Here is a 15,866-nt window from a genome sequence, read left to right on the forward strand (position 1 = left end):
TTACCATGACTTGCGTATGCATGCACGTGTCGTGCACTGTTGTGGCATGACCATCACAACAGAAAGATATGGATACAAGGCGTGTGCACATGTATTTAGTTTCCTGATTTAAGTGGGGGGGACCTAACCTCCTAAAAAAAATGTTGAAGTTGAAAGCATCAATCTGGTGCACTTTGAGAGCAACATTAGGAGATCTATGGATACATCTCTCAACATCCATGAAACAGAACTGTAAGCAGATTTTCTTTTTCTTTTTTACAAATCACTCCCCTTTTAAACTGTATTCTTGTTTATTAATAACAACTTTTTTTACTGTCATATAGTATTTTATACCTGTTTACTTTATTAATCGTATTTATAACTATAATGATCATATAAAGATGTGCCTTTCCTCACTGGTTGTAGAAAAAGCTTCTTATATTCGTAACTTAGCATAGCTAGTTAACCAGATGCTAATAACAACAAAGTTATTTACTGTATGACAGATGAACAGATCGCCACTGGGCTTACAACTAAAGACACAGCCAGCAAAAACTGCAGCATGTGTACGGCTCAGTGGCGGAGCCGCGTTCTGGTGCTCTACTACACCCCTGTCAGACGAGACATATACCACGTGATGACACCTTAGGCTCGTGTTGTGTTCAAGTAACCAGACCTTGGCCGGGAAAAACAGGCACTCGCTTGTTAAATTATTTTGCGGTCTAGATTTCTTTAATTTTTTGCGTATGTTTATAAATTACCTCGAGGGCCGTATCAAATGGTCTCGCGGTCCGTATCAAATGGTCTCGCGGTCCGTATACGGCCCGGAGGCCGAAGGTTCCCAACCCCTGGTTTACAGCCTGCAGGACAAGAGACAGTACTGTACCGCTCACTGTGCTCACTGTGCAGGTTCACTGCAACACCACCGACACAGGGGGCATTCATGAGCTCCATTATTGCACTCTTATTATGCTGGAGCAAAAAGTCTGACAGATCTATGATCAATATATGAATAACTATTCATAATTAACCTTTGTTTTTTTAATAATGGTTGAAATATCACATTTTACAGAGGGCTAACATCTCTAAGATGTACTGCAAAACAACAACAACAACAACACATATATTGACAGAAGTTAAAAGGAAACTATCTGATTATGGTTATACTGTTGCACCCATCAAATGGGTTTTGTTTTTATGATGGAAATGGAAACATTATTATTTTCTTACTACAGATAGGTGGAATATATATATATTTATGTAATAATTATTCATCCTTTTCTGATAGGCCTTCTCAAAATGTCTAGAAAACAAACAAATATATATCATATGCTTTGTCATGCCATGTTTGAGCAATAATATGTTATATATGATACAACAAAGCATAGTAGATTCAATTATGAGATATTTCTTAAAGTTTCCATTAGATGGCAGTATATTGCCGTAAATATATTGAGGGGAATTTTGTGTGAAAATCATCACACCTATTGAACCTCGCAGCTGTGTTTTTAGGGCTCCTTCAAAAACAGTCACAACAGTGGGAAAACATACTCATTTATATTGCGCAATAATATGTAGTCAATAGTTGAACTAATTCCAAGATCTTTGTACTATTGTTCATTTAATGACTACATTATGTGATTAAAAATCAATACCATGCCAAAAATGCTGTCTTATATAACATACTTATAGTGAATTAAATGAACCTTTCTTTTATGACAGAAAACAAAACAAATTCTGCAAAGCAAGGAAGAAAAGTTCCTACCAACCATTCAGTGAAGAGGTCCTGTCTCAGTTAACATCAATTTATATGTTGCTGGTGTCCGTATCTGCAGACACTAAAGTAGAAATATTATTCTGTCAGAGCGATTGGAACGGTAGTGTACACAGTTTTCATCAGCGCTGACATTGGCTTACTCTAAAATGAGATTTGTTTATTTCTCTGACCCAACACTTAAACAGTCGCCATAGAGAAGACAACACAGTTATTGCGGAATAATAAAGTCCAAGGTTATTTTTGGACCAATAACACAAGGCAGTGCAAACAGAATAATCTTTCAGAGCACCGTTAGCAGTAATGAAAATTACATTGACTTAAATACAAATCTGAGATTGAGCCTTCACTTCACTTCAGCCTTGACACTAATTTATTTCTGGTGAATGCAGGGTCTTAAATGATTCCACTTACACCTTGAAGTCCAGTGCATCTGGTGACAGCAGTAGATAACCCGTTCCCACATTACGCCTGCTTCACTATCCTTCATAAAGGACACATTTATTTCAAACAGGGACTTAATGAAGTCCAGGCTTCTGGATTAGAAACAAATTGACCTGACGTTATCTGGTGTTGGATAGCTGTAGGAAATCCAGCACAGATGTGAGGCACTGTTCATATTTAAAAATCTCTTATCAGTCAATGGACAGATGAAAAATATTTTCACACATGGCAAAATAATGTATCAGTTATTCAAGAATTAAGATGTTAGCTATGAACAATGCATGTGAATATGTCTGTGTGGTGTGTGTGTGAGGAAGAGTAAGAAAGAGACAAGGAGAGATACCTTAATTTAAGTAGATGGGCTATAATATTATACCTGTTTTGTTGAGAATATATGTGTATTTGTTATGGGCATGCAAAAACGGATTCAGTACAATAATATTGAGCAGCAGGTTTATACCTTCAGACAGGAGGACTGAGTTTGGTATAAGAAGTGACTGGCGCTGCACTACGACAGTCATTGGGTTCACTCCCGTTCATTTGGAAATGGGAAACTTATGCACATAACAGACATGACCGACGACACTGGCTCCTCTGCCCAAAGTGGCGGGAGATGGAGTGGTCTGCCAGCAAGCCAGGCAGTAAAGCTGGACTGATGATCAGATGTTTGTTCTAGTCTGCATGGAAAAAACCTCAGTGTTTACATGATCCAGGACGGAGAGTGGACCAAGCCAGCTCTCTGGGCGAATTCAAAACACTTTATCCCAAGAGGGCACCCTGAGGAGAAAAAAACCTGCTGTCCATAAATGGGTAAAGCCAGGAGTGAGGGTATTATTGGGGAAACTTGAGTTCCTGTGAGCCCGCTGTATAACAAAAATAGATTTGTGTACTTTGGCTTCTATCAAATAAAATGGACCCTTTTAGTCTCAATCAACTGCATTAATCATTACTGGTCTTCATGCACCCCGTTCTTCAGGTTCGTTGTGGCTGTCTGAGATTTATGCTTTGTTGTAAAAGTTGTGGCTCTATGATTATAAATCAATACAGCCTAGTGTTCAGACAGAAGTCTTCCGAGAGTGTAAACATTTCTCTCTCACTATTTCCCAGTCTAAGTGTTGAAGTAACAAAGTGACTGTGAAAGGTGAAAGGACACTTATTCATGGATGTAATCCTGCCAACAGTTGTCCAATGTCAAATGAGCTCATAGCTGCATTTGCGTAGAAGGACTTGCGATGTAAAGCCATATAGTATTTTTGGATAGATAGTTAGTTAGTTAGTCTTTATCTCTAATTTTACAATGTCTTCATAGTGTGTGGTTGAAACATATAACAGCTTCCTTTCCAAACTAAAATCTGAATCAATGCAATAATCTTCTTTAATTTATCAAAGGATAGAAGTTGTTGTTCTCTAGAAGTAACTAACAGTATTTGGAGTTTTCTTCCAACTCGTTTTCTCATCTCTAACCTGACGCATCCCACAGTTCTCTCCCTGAACAAATGGTTTCCTTTCTCATTATCTTAGGACAGTTGAAAAATCTCTCCAGATGGTGCGGTCTCAGTTCAACAGGCCAATGAAAGAGACAGAGAACATAAGTGCACAAAGATCACGTTTCCTCACAGCCTCAAGATTAGACTATCTAACTAATCTTATCAAGCATTACAAATGGACACATTTCTAAAACATCAAACACTCGCATTGCATGCCATCAATCATATCTCATATCCTGTGGTTGGACTGACATTTACACCCCGGGTCTGAGAAACTAAAGCCTCATTATCTAAACTCCCTGCCAAGCAGATGCCTGATTTAGTTCATGTGACTGTGTTTTCTCTCTTTCTTTGTTCTAAATATATGTAGACACAATGAATTAGCAAAGAAACTAAATCTTGGACGAACGGCAGTCTGAATGCAGCGAGCTTAGCCTCTCCACCCAGAGATTGTCTCACCATTCTCAACACTTAGTACTGTCCGGATAAAGTCAATAGAACATGATATATTTCTCTTTCCTGGCATTGCATTTGAATCAAGCAGCCTTCTTGGATAAATCTGACATTCCTGACTTTCATTCCTTTTGAACATTAACTAAACCATGCGGCGTACAGTAAAAATAAAACATGTCTTTGTAAATCTATTATTTAGCTTAAGATGCATATTCTGACCTGTCACATATGTCACTGATATGTTTGTGCACACAACAGGAAGCTGGAGAAGCGCCTGCCAAAGCAACAGAGATACACATGCACATTAAGGGCCATGATGCACATCATGGAGTGAGAATGCGTTACAAATGGTCTTCATTAAATGGTGTGATTAAATTCATGATACTTTGGAATGTAATAATAGGAATGCAATAAGGCATAGGCTTTTTATAGCTTTCACAGTTTGATATTTTTCCTGACTGAAATATAATTACTATGGCTGATTATGCTTATTTTATAAAGAAGAAAGTAGTAGTTTTAGCATCTGCTTAAGCTTCATGCTTATCATTCACTATCTCACCATCTAGTCCATCTACTGGCAAGTACACCCACACAATCCTCTCTTGCTTTTTTTGGTAACCTGTTTTATTCTCAGAGCTTCTCGCTCCTCATTTCTCCCCTTTACTCGCTTTCCACTGAACAGCTCTATCAGTTCCCCCTCCCTCCTCTTCTTCCTCCCGCCTTACCTCCTCCTCTCACTGTCACTGTCTCAAACTGAGGTGGGTCTTTTTTACACTCTCTCCCTCTTATCCTTTTAGTCTTTGCTCTCAGGACGCCATGAGGTTAACATCACTCTGCATGTGTGGGACCCTGCTGGCCTTCTTGAGCCTCTCTTGGACCACAGCTGATGAAGGGGACCTCTTCTGGGATCAGGAATTTGGACCCTGCTCTGCAACTCTGAGACCTGAGGAGCCGTGCAGGCAGGGGCAGGATGAGAGCATGTGTCCATACAGATTAAGTCTGCCTCCGCTGACACTCCATTTGCCAAAGGAGCTCAGAGAGCTGGAGAAGATTGTAAAGGATTTACAGAATCTGAAGGACAATGTGGACGAACTGAGGAAGATGTGTGCTGATTGTACAGTAAGCCAAACTGAGAGAGAGTGTGGAAGCCGTAGAGAAAGTGAGCAGGAGAAGCTAAATGAGGGTATAAATAGACATATTGATGAGAAGAACCGGCTGTATGAGAAAAATCTTGAGACGCAAAAAGTGGAAAAGACTGTGGAAGGAGAATTAGGATATGGTGACACTGATTTTGATAAAATAACGAGTTTAGAAGAGAAAAGGAGAAATAAATGGGAAGCAGAAAGAGAGAGCAATAAACGGTTCTTAAAAGAAAATAAGAAAGAAGAACCCCTCAAAGAAGAGGCAGAAAGCAATGGAAAAACTAAGAAAGAGGGGGCAAAAGAAAAGGAAAAAATGGACCAGACAAAGTTGACAACTGCTGCCGGAGAGGAGAGAATAGTGGATACGGTAAAAAAAAAAATGGTTGCAAAAAATAACAGGGAGACAGACAGAGACAGAAATAAAGACGGTGCAAAAGGGAATTCAAAGAGAAATCGAGAGGATATGTTGGAGAATGGAAAAGACAGGAAGGTAACAAGTGATGTAAAAAATATAGAGAAAGCAGAAGAAAGTGACCATCACGAGTGGGCAAAGGAAATGAAGGAAGCAGAGAAAAAGAGCCAAACTGAAGTAGACAGGGGAAATGATGGAATAAAGATGTCTGAGGACCATGCTGGGCATACAAATAGGGAACGAGAACAGCACAGGGAGGAGAGGAAAAAGGATATGGAAAAGGGAACCAAAGTTGAGCGAAATAATGAGACACCAAAACAGTCTGCAAGCATCGGGCACGCAGAACAAGAGAAGACTATAAAAGAGGGGGAGGATGGGGAGAGGGGGACGGAGATCAAAATAGAAGGAGAAATAACGGTTCAGAGTGTGCAGAGAGACAGTTATGGAGAATTAGCATCCAGCAAGGAAACTGAGAGGGCAGACTTTGTTTCAACTCCTCTGTCTATCATTAGTTTTACGTCCAGGCATGACTATGTGGAATCAAACGAAGCGATAACCTTTACGTCATCTCCTTCATCTCCTCCTTCGTCTCGCTCAACTTCACACTTGATCACCGATGTCAATCAAGGGATTACTATTGTTGCTGTCAGACGACCAACTCAAAACCCAGGCATTGTAGCATCTGGCATTACGGAGAACAGCCCTGATGTAGAGGATGGCTTTAGGACCACAACAAGGCCAAAAACAGTGGCCACAATAAACTCATTGGTGGTCCTGGACAACAAATCGCCAGTGAAACTTTAATGTTCACCTCTGCAACCAGTGCAAGACCCCGGGCAGGTTTCAAGGGCCCAGATAGCTCAACTACAACAACTTTACCCACTACAACTCAGAATGTATACACAACTACTTTCACAGGAGTTGCAGACCACAGCCGTTGGAAAGCTAAAAGAACATCAGCTCAAACACTAAGACTGGTGTAAAACCTCTACCAGGCCGAGGACCAAAGCCTGGTGAAAAGCGTAAACCTGCAGTCAGGTCTGAAGGAGAAAAAAAGCTTACAATTCCTACAAATGGCCGTAAACAAGACCGAGCTCCTTTGCCAGACAAAAAAACAAACAATGGCCAAAAGCAGAAGCCTTTTTACCAAAAACCAATAACCGACCAAAGATTGAAACCTGGCAAAGACCCTAAACAAGTCCAGATCCCAAAACCGAAAAAAAAACCTCCACCTGACCTTTTACCAATTGATCAAAATCAGAAAAACAACAAAATACCTAAACATGACCAAGAACATACAACTGATCAAACCAAGTTCATTATTCAAAAGCCAAAATCTACTCAAAAGCTTCCAGTTCAGAGGCCTACAACTCATCACACACCTCAAACAGTAAATGCAACTGGTTCGGATAAAGACACTCAAACTGACCAACAGCCAGAATCTGTAGAAATCCCAGTTATTACTCAAAATGTAAAACCTGAGAAAAAAATGCTTCATCCTCTCAAAATAGAAAAGCCTGACCAAATACAAAAACCACACGCAAAGCCAAAAAGTGAAGAAGAAAAAAGTAAACCTGATCAAAGTTCTACCACAAACAAATATATTTCACCTGTTCATGACACTGGAGGAAGTGAAACAACTAGAATAACAACAAGACCTATCCAAAAGCCTATAGCAGTATTAACAGAAAATTCCGATGAAAATCCTTTGACTGAGCCTTTATCTGAAAAAGACTCAACACCCGGACAAAAGCTTACTCCTGATCGGGCCCTGATCAAACCCCCTGATCAAGAAAAGAAATCCAGTGAGAAAATCCCTAAAATAAACCAAAATCCTAAACCCAATGAAAAACATACAGATCTTGTGACAGGACAAAAGACTAAACAAAAGGGGAAGCCTAAACCAGAACAACGCCCACAAACCAATCAAGGGCTTAGAACCCTTCGACCCGACCAAATGCCTGAACTTAACCCCAAATCTTTGCCTAAAGCAGAATCCAACAAAACATCTAAATTGAGGCCTACACCCAAAGGCAGGCAACCAATCAGACCTACAATCAGGCCAGGAGCAACACATGTTAAACGACCAGAACCAGCAGTGCCCCAAAAACCAAGTCTGAATATAAAAACAGATTTAGATCCTCTACAAATCAGTGAGACTAGTTTAGGCAACATCAAAAACTCTGAAACCGACATGTCACCTTCACCTGCCCCTGTAACACAGACTTCTGAGGCGAGTCATTCTCAAAGGGGCACAGACTTCAGTCCCAGCACAACGAAAACCATGACTCTGGGTCCAAAGACTTCCAACAGCCTGGAGACTGGACCCATCCCACGCCGTGACACTCTCTCTGAAGGCTTCACAATGAGCCCAAACAGCAGGATAACGTCTGATCCGACGCCACTAACAGCCAGTCGACCACCATTGATCCCAACGACAACAAGAGCAAATAAAATCTCCCGTAGGATCCTGCCGAGTGTTATCCCTAGCACAATTCCAGGATCCACAAACCCAAATCAAGCTTCCAATACTGACTTGCAAGCTGAGATAATTCCCAATATGGAGGAAAAAGCAGCCAAACAAACTCCAGTTCCAGACACTATTATGATTCCAGTCCCATCTCCCAGTACTCAAACTACCTCCACAATCAACCCTAACCTCAGGTCAACCACCTCTAGCCCCAAGCCCCTAGCGGCTGAGTTTTCCACTCCCAGTGCAAGGGAGCTGCGTGTGAAGATCAAACAGGTGGCTGCCTTCTTCAATAACAGCCTGAGTCCAAATGGAAGGCCACTGGATAGCCATCCAAAAGATCACGCAGAGGACAACCAGGGCGGCAGCAGGCCTGACAGCAAACTACCATTTAAAGGCAAGAAATACTATGTTTTATCAATATCATAGAGCTTATACAAGTTCTGTTTTTAATTGTATGCTTTGTCATAGATTCAGACACAGAACGTAGGTCACTTAATGCAGGGATTGTGGTTGTTATTGACAGAGCATTCATGTGATTAATACTAGCCTGTGTAGCAACACTCAGCTTTGGTTTGCAACACCATGTAATGGTTGCTTTGTTTCAACAGTCATCTCAGAGGAACGCATTATAATTCACTGCACACAGGGGTAATTAGAAATCAAGAGAGGATATGAGGCATATGCAACTTCACAATGACATTCTTGGAAATGTACAGCTATCTGCATAAAGTCTATTGTGTTGAAATTACATTTCAATGGGAGAAAACTGTTATGCAATCATTTTTGATTATTAATTATTGCCACTCAAAGCTATGACCTGTGCTGAAATGTTTTTAGTTAAGGAACCACATCACTAATGCTTGACCTATATAAATATATGTATAATGTGGTCTGAGATCTTCTCTGTACCATACATCAAGACTAAAAGAGGGATTTGCACGTGTGTGCAAAATATGTCTGTGTGTGGGTGTCATTATATGAGACAAAACCACAACTATGTGGACACTAACAGCTTTAAAACATCCGTCAATGGAGCACAGCTAACAATGAGTTATTCAACTATTAACTACAGACTCTTAATGCAAGTAAAGGTATTTTTTCCATATCATACCTCATGTGTTTCATTTATTAAAACAATCACAAGGATAAGATAATAGTTATTTTATAGTTACATATTTTAACACCTGCTTTTACTGTTATCTCTCAAATCCACTATTTTAAAAATGGTATGTGTAAAGTTTAAGGAGGTCCACCTTGAAATTCTTTAAAAACCCTAAATCTTTAATAGTGGAAAAGTAGCTTCCACCTGACCTGTTGTCCTTATGACCTCAACCAACACATTTCACGGCTATATCACAGCTGCAGGACGATATTTATTCTGCAAGATATGAGCAGAAGCAGGACTTTGATTAGATAACTATTAATGAAATAAATACGAATGTAATTTAAAAAATGGTTGTGACATAACTCTTTGTGATTTGTTTTCATGTTCCCCATCCACAGTTACGAGAGATTGCTCCGACTACTTGGCAAAAGGAGCAACAAAAAGCGGGATGTACCTGGTGACCCCTGACCTCCGCAGCAGAAGCTTCCCGGTCTTCTGTGACATGCAGCTGGATGGAGGAGGGTGGACGGTCCTGCAGCGCCGACAGGACGGCAGCGTGAGCTTCAACCGCACCTGGGCAGAGTACAGATTGGGCTTTGGGGAGCTGGACAATGGGGAGTTTTGGCTGGGGAACAATATGATCCACATGCTGACCCGGGCCAGGAATATGGTGCTGAGGGTGGAGCTGGAGGACTTTGGCGGTATGAGGGAGTATGCACAGTACGAGTCCTTCAGTGTGGCAAGTGAACGGGGGCGCTACAGACTGACGGTCGGCGATTACTCGGGTACTGCAGGTGATGCTCTGCGCTTCAGCAAAAGTTATGATCACCACAACAGGGCGTTCACCACGCCGGACAGGGACCACGACCGCTATCCATCCGGGAACTGCGGGGCCTACTACAGCTCTGGCTGGTGGTTTGATGCCTGCATGGCTGCAAACCTCAACGGGAAGTACTATGTTGGGAAGTACAAGGGAGTCCGGGATGGTATTTTCTGGGGCACTTGGCAGAACATATCTTCAGAGTATTACCCCACTAATGACAGACAGTCATTTAAAACTGTCAGGATGATGATCAGGCCAAGAGGCCTTGCGCCATTAGCTGGGACTCTCTATCAGGGCATGTTTTAAAAATAAAATGAAGGGTCCAACTAACAATACTCCTTACAATTTAATAAACCTAGTACAGCCTCCACACTGATTATTAACACAATGCTGCCGCTGTGTGGTCTTTTAATCTGCAAAACAAATTTGTTTACAGGAAAGTATGACAATAAGTGAGGATGTACATAGTTGTGGTTATAGTCATGATTGCATATTAGCCTACATTTTTTGCGCGGCCGCGGTTACACTTATAAATTATAATAATAATATTTTTGTATATCGCTGAATTTGTTCAATGACGATCAGAGAGAACATTCTCTTTTAAACAGAGAACGATATTTTGTATTATTGTAGTACTGGAAAGCCAGTTGATGGTTAATAAAAGCTGTATGGATTGTTTTTTTTAATAGAGATTGTTCTTCTTTGATAAATAAATTGTTGAATAAAGTATTGTGTTTTTTTCCCTCCATTATCTCTTGTAAAGGTATATCTGCAATACATATGGATAAAGAGTCAGCTAAATGAAATCTAATGGAAGTTATTCAATCAAATAACTTTAGAAATAAGGAAATAGGCTTGTTTGAGACGCGTTGCGGCTCGCCTCGAAAGTAGACGAGCCGATCGCAGCCGGGGGAGGTCTCAAAAAGCTCGCCTGAAGTCGGACAGCTTGGAGTCGGCTTCGTCCTCTTCTTCTTCTTCTTCTCTCGGTTTTTTGGCAGATTGCAAACAACTTTAAGGTGCATACCGCCACATCCGGAGTCGGCTTGACTCGGTTTGCATTTATAAAGAATGCACACATGTGTTTAATCGTTAATGTCAGATATGTACTAAGTAAATACATTTGTTCCTGCTCAAGATTAGATTCAACTGTATTGTTATTGCACATATTACAGGTACTGAGACAACGAAATGCAGTTTAGCTTCTAACCAGGTGCAACAAGCAGTAAAGTGAAAAGTAATGTACACAATCTACAGAATAAAATTTAGAATGAATTGAATGATGAATAAACAGTGAGGGGTATGAATACACTAGATATACACAGCAGCCTGAGAGCAGTATGAACAGTGTGTATGAATATGCTAAGATATATAAAGTATGAAAACGGTAAGCAGTGCAAGTATAGTATAAAATATATGGATATTAATTTAATGATGATAAATATTGTGGAACAATGATGAAAAATGTGAATGGAAGTGGCGAAGTAAAACGGACACAAAACAACAACAAACTTTTGCCGAGCCAATTGGAGAGTTTCATCAACAGCACGTGGAAAAAACCACCAATGAGCGCTCAGCTCGAGATACCAGCGAGACGTTTCCCATCAAGCATTTCACTTCCGCAGCCCGTGGAGAGGAACTGCGCCGCCTCGCCGCGCCTCGCTCTCAAGGCTGCGGGCGTCTTTGTCCCGCGAGATTTCAACGTCTCATGTAGGCCGGCCTCCAGAGCAAGTCGGACAAAATGACTACCCATCATGCAACGCACTAGCAAGACGTTGATCGAAATTGCGCAGGTCTGCGCAGGTCTCGCTTGTTTCAAACAAGCCTAATGCTTCAAGACTCAAATTCCCCACAGCCTTTGCGGATTAAACAACATGCTCACATGCCCCTTTCACACCAGCGCTTTTTCAGCTCCGGCTCGGAGCTGGAGCCTGAAAAGTGCCGGGTTTTCCTGTTCACACCGCAGCGGCGCCGGCTCTTAGCTCCGGAATCCGGTTCGCTTCCAGCTCCAAAAAATTGTCGGTCTAGAGCAGTGTTTCCCAACCGGGGGTACGCGTACCCCTAGTGTTACGTGGGTGGTCCCCAGGGGGTACGTGAAAATATTTTTGAAAAGTGTAAAAAAAAAAAAAAAAAAAATTTGATTTTAGATTTTTTTTTATTAAACATTTTACAGGAAAACTGTACACAAATAATGAATAATGCATAATCTGTAATAATGTAACCAAAATTGGGAGCATTCAAATTAAGTAATAATTTGCTGGCTATATATTATTATTGGCGCGGCGTTCAGCTTCCCGCCGGACTGTCAGGTGTTACATCATCATCATCATTGTAGTGGCGCGCTGGTTTTCTTGCTAGCTAGCAAAATATCAACATCCTATCAAGTGAATGCGCTGGTGTTTATTGAGATGAAAAATTTCTGTTAACATAATCATTATGGATCAATGGCTGAGTCGAGCTGGTTCATCCAGAAACAACAGCACAGGTGATACTGCTGAATTAGGTTCTCAAGAAAATGAAAACAGAGAAGGTGAAGAATCGTCAGTTTGGTGAACATTATGTGCTCTCCGGGTTTACGGTCACAACTACAGAGCCACCGCAGCCAATGTGTTTCATCTGTGGCGACGTGCTTTCTAATAATAGCATGAAACCATTCCATTTACATCGGCACCTTAGTACTAGACATCCCGCCTGTGTGGGTAAGCCTGCAGAGTTTTTCCACCAAAAGCTGGCTGAATTTAAGGGAAGCCAAGAAAAACTAAAGAAAGCGACATCGGTCTCAACCAAGGCCTTGGAGGCATCTTATGCCGTGTCGCTACTCGTTGCTAAATCGAAAAAGCCATTTACCATAGCCGAAGAGCTAATCTTGCCTGCTGCTATATTTCCCGTAGAAACTATGCTCGATAAGAAAGCAGCTGATGTCCTGAAGAAAGTGTCGTTGTCAAATAATACTGTGTGCCATCGGATCGACGACATGGGAATTGACATCATTGACCAAGTGGTGGAAAAATGTAAAGCGTCTGGTACGTTCGCTTTGCAGTTGGACGAATCAACGGATGTCAGTGGGGAAGCACAACTGATTGCGTTTGTGCGTTACAAAGACACTTTGGAGATAAACGAGCACATTCTGTTTTGCAAGAAACTCACGGGGAGAACTACCGGACAGGACGTTTTTAACGTTATTGACAATTTTTTCTCTCAACACAAGCTGGATTGGAAATCCTGCTCTCATGTGTGCACAGACGGCGCTGCGGCGATGACCGGCAGAGTAAATGGATTAATGGCCCACATAAAAAAGGTAAATCCTGACGTTACATGGACGCACTGCATGGTTCACCGAGAAGCATTAGCTAGCAAGAGAATGAGTCCAGAGTTAAACGATGTTTTGAATGATGCCGTAAAAGTGATCAACTTCATACAGTCCAGGCCTTTGAATCATAGACTGTTTCAGTCACCTTGTGAAGACGGTGGGTCAGAACATAAACAGCTCCTGCTTCACACTGACGTCCGCATGGTTATCCCGAGGGAAGACGTTACAGTGGCTGTTCGAGCTACGCAATGAAGTGAGGGCATTTCTGTCGGAGCACACACACCCACGTGGCTATGTTCGACGACGCTGACTGGGTAGCTCGGCTGGGATACCTCTCTGATATTTTCAGCAAACTCAACCAGCTGAATCTCTCTCTTCAAGGTAAAGACACACATGTTCTTAGCTTGTATGACAAAGTGTGTGGATTCATGGAGAAGATCAAGCTCTGGCAGAGCAAATGTGAAAAAATTGATACAAGTTGTTTCCTGCAGCTGAACGCATACATTGCTACTGGTGAATGTGACAGAGCTCCAATTGTGAAAATAGTACACACACATTTGTCCAAGCTCAAGAATGAGTTCAACTCCTACTTCCCTGATATTGACAACAAGTCATCCACACTGGACTGGGTGCGTAATCCATTTGTGACGTGCATTAAAGCAGCATTCCCGCCAGACTGCAAGAAGACCTCATAGATGTGTCCTCAGATAGGAGCCTGAAGATGAGGTACTCAAGCACACCACTGACACAGTTCTGGTGTGGTGTGGAGAAGGAGTATCCTGAATTGGGGAAACATGCCCTGAATGAACTGTTGCCTTTTGGGTCCACATACCTGTGTGAGGTGACATTCTCCGCCATGATCCACATCAAGACTAAACACAGGAACAGACTCAACTTGGAGAATAACCTGGTCACAGCTGTTGCAACAATCTCCCCCAGACTCACAAAACTGATGAGGGAGAAACAGGCTCAAGTGTCACATTAATTGGTGAGTTACCTTACTTTTTGTTTTAAGTCTTTAAACAATGGCTATTATAATGTATATGATTAGTTATGATTGAATATGATTTAAGTGTCACATTAATTGTCGCATTGGGTCACACAGACAAAAATATCCTCGTCTTCTCTATCTCTCCTCGTCACTTCTCTCCTTCTTCCACTCCCAGGTTTCACCTTAGCTACACACAGGGCCGTATCCAGGCCCCGCCCCCCGGCCACGGGCTGATATGTGCTGCCACTGCACACACACACACACACACACACACACACACACACACCACACACACACCACACACACACACACACACACACACACACACACACACACACACACACACACACACACACACACACACACACACACACACACCACACACACACACACACACACACACACACACACACCACACACACACACACACACACACACACACACACACACACAGCCGGTCTGCCACAATATATAGACTATTAATATATCCTGGGGATCACCACGATTGATTGCGTAGTAGGGGGTACTTTAGGTTGGCTTGAAATGCTTTGGGGGTACAGTACTCAAAAAAGGTTGGGAACCACTGGTCTAGAGCATGGATGTATAATAAGAACGGTCTAGAGGCAAGAGCTTCGGAGCTAAGAGGTGGCGTCGCTTACGTCTCTCTTACGTCGAGGCGTGCAGGAAACTAAACCCACCTCCCCTGAACATGGGTCGACTGTCATGCCTGCCTACAAGCAGTAGTGCTTATAAACACACTTTATAAAGTCAGGCAACACTAACCAGGCTTCGTGTGATTCTGTTTATTTGTAACTTACTTTGACCATCCGTTCACTGTTATTGATCATTGTGGAGAGAGGCAGACGTGTTGTTTTGTATTATAGCAGCTATCGGATGGAATCAATACATGGGCTGCACAGGTTGTCGTGTCCGACTATCACAAGTAGAATCATAATAAAAATACGCCGGTAAAATGTGCCTGTAGAAAACGGTTTATGCCACAATAGGATAGCAATAGCAAGTAGTCAGTTTAGCTTCGGTTGCTATGCTAACATCACCCATTTTATACCAGAGAAACTTTCATAACAGCGTTGTGATACCAAACAGCGTCAATTCAGACTGACACACATTCACTTAGGCTAAGGCCGAACTGGGGATATGTATCAGCTGCTTGTGTGAGTCGGACAGTATACTTTAGAGCGGCCGCTGCAGTGTGAGCTAACCGGGAGCTAACGGAGGAGAATAAACTCCCGTGGAAGAGCAGCCAACACTGCAGCGGTCGGTAAATGCTGCATAAACACATTAATAAACAATGAACCACGGCACTCTGGAGCAAAGTACAAGGTTGGAGAAGTCGTTATTCAATTTAATCTGGCTTCGTGTGATTAAAAGCAACACGATCATCGACCCGACGCAGTTCCCCGTTGTTGTGAGCGCCGTAATGCCGTTGGGGAGCAAATCAGCGATGTAAACGGT

At 42.0% G+C, this 15,866-nt stretch overlaps 2 protein-coding genes across 4 annotated transcripts; both read left to right on the forward strand.

The window, feature by feature from the left end:
• The first annotated feature begins 183 nt into the window (after window positions 1-183).
• Window positions 184-10,818, forward strand: LOC117545677 (fibroleukin-like). 3 transcript variants are annotated; one of them, XM_034215545.1, is made up of 4 exons: window positions 184-231; window positions 4,948-5,256; window positions 7,916-8,558; window positions 9,668-10,818. In XM_034215545.1, the coding sequence occupies exons 2-4, from the start codon at window positions 4,954-4,956 to the stop codon at window positions 10,396-10,398; spliced, it is 1,677 nt and encodes a 558-aa protein (XP_034071436.1). In that variant the 5' UTR covers window positions 184-231; window positions 4,948-4,953; the 3' UTR covers window positions 10,399-10,818. The 3 variants fall into 3 exon arrangements, with proteins under 3 accessions (XP_034071436.1, XP_034071435.1, XP_034071434.1); XM_034215544.1 differs by having other exon boundaries at window positions 188-231; window positions 4,935-5,256; XM_034215543.1 differs by lacking the exon at window positions 184-231 and having other exon boundaries at window positions 4,968-8,558.
• Window positions 10,819-11,835: 1,017 nt separating this feature from the next.
• Window positions 11,836-14,615, forward strand: LOC117545794 (zinc finger BED domain-containing protein 5-like). The gene is made up of 2 exons (XM_034215774.1): window positions 11,836-14,387; window positions 14,566-14,615. The coding sequence occupies exon 1, from the start codon at window positions 12,605-12,607 to the stop codon at window positions 13,649-13,651; it is 1,047 nt and encodes a 348-aa protein (XP_034071665.1). The 5' UTR covers window positions 11,836-12,604; the 3' UTR covers window positions 13,652-14,387; window positions 14,566-14,615.
• Window positions 14,616-15,866: the final 1,251 nt, after the last annotated feature.

Source organism: Gymnodraco acuticeps, unplaced genomic scaffold (assembly GCF_902827175.1).
Source record: "Gymnodraco acuticeps unplaced genomic scaffold, fGymAcu1.1, whole genome shotgun sequence".
In the NCBI taxonomy this organism is placed as follows: domain Eukaryota; kingdom Metazoa; phylum Chordata; class Actinopteri; order Perciformes; family Bathydraconidae; genus Gymnodraco; species Gymnodraco acuticeps.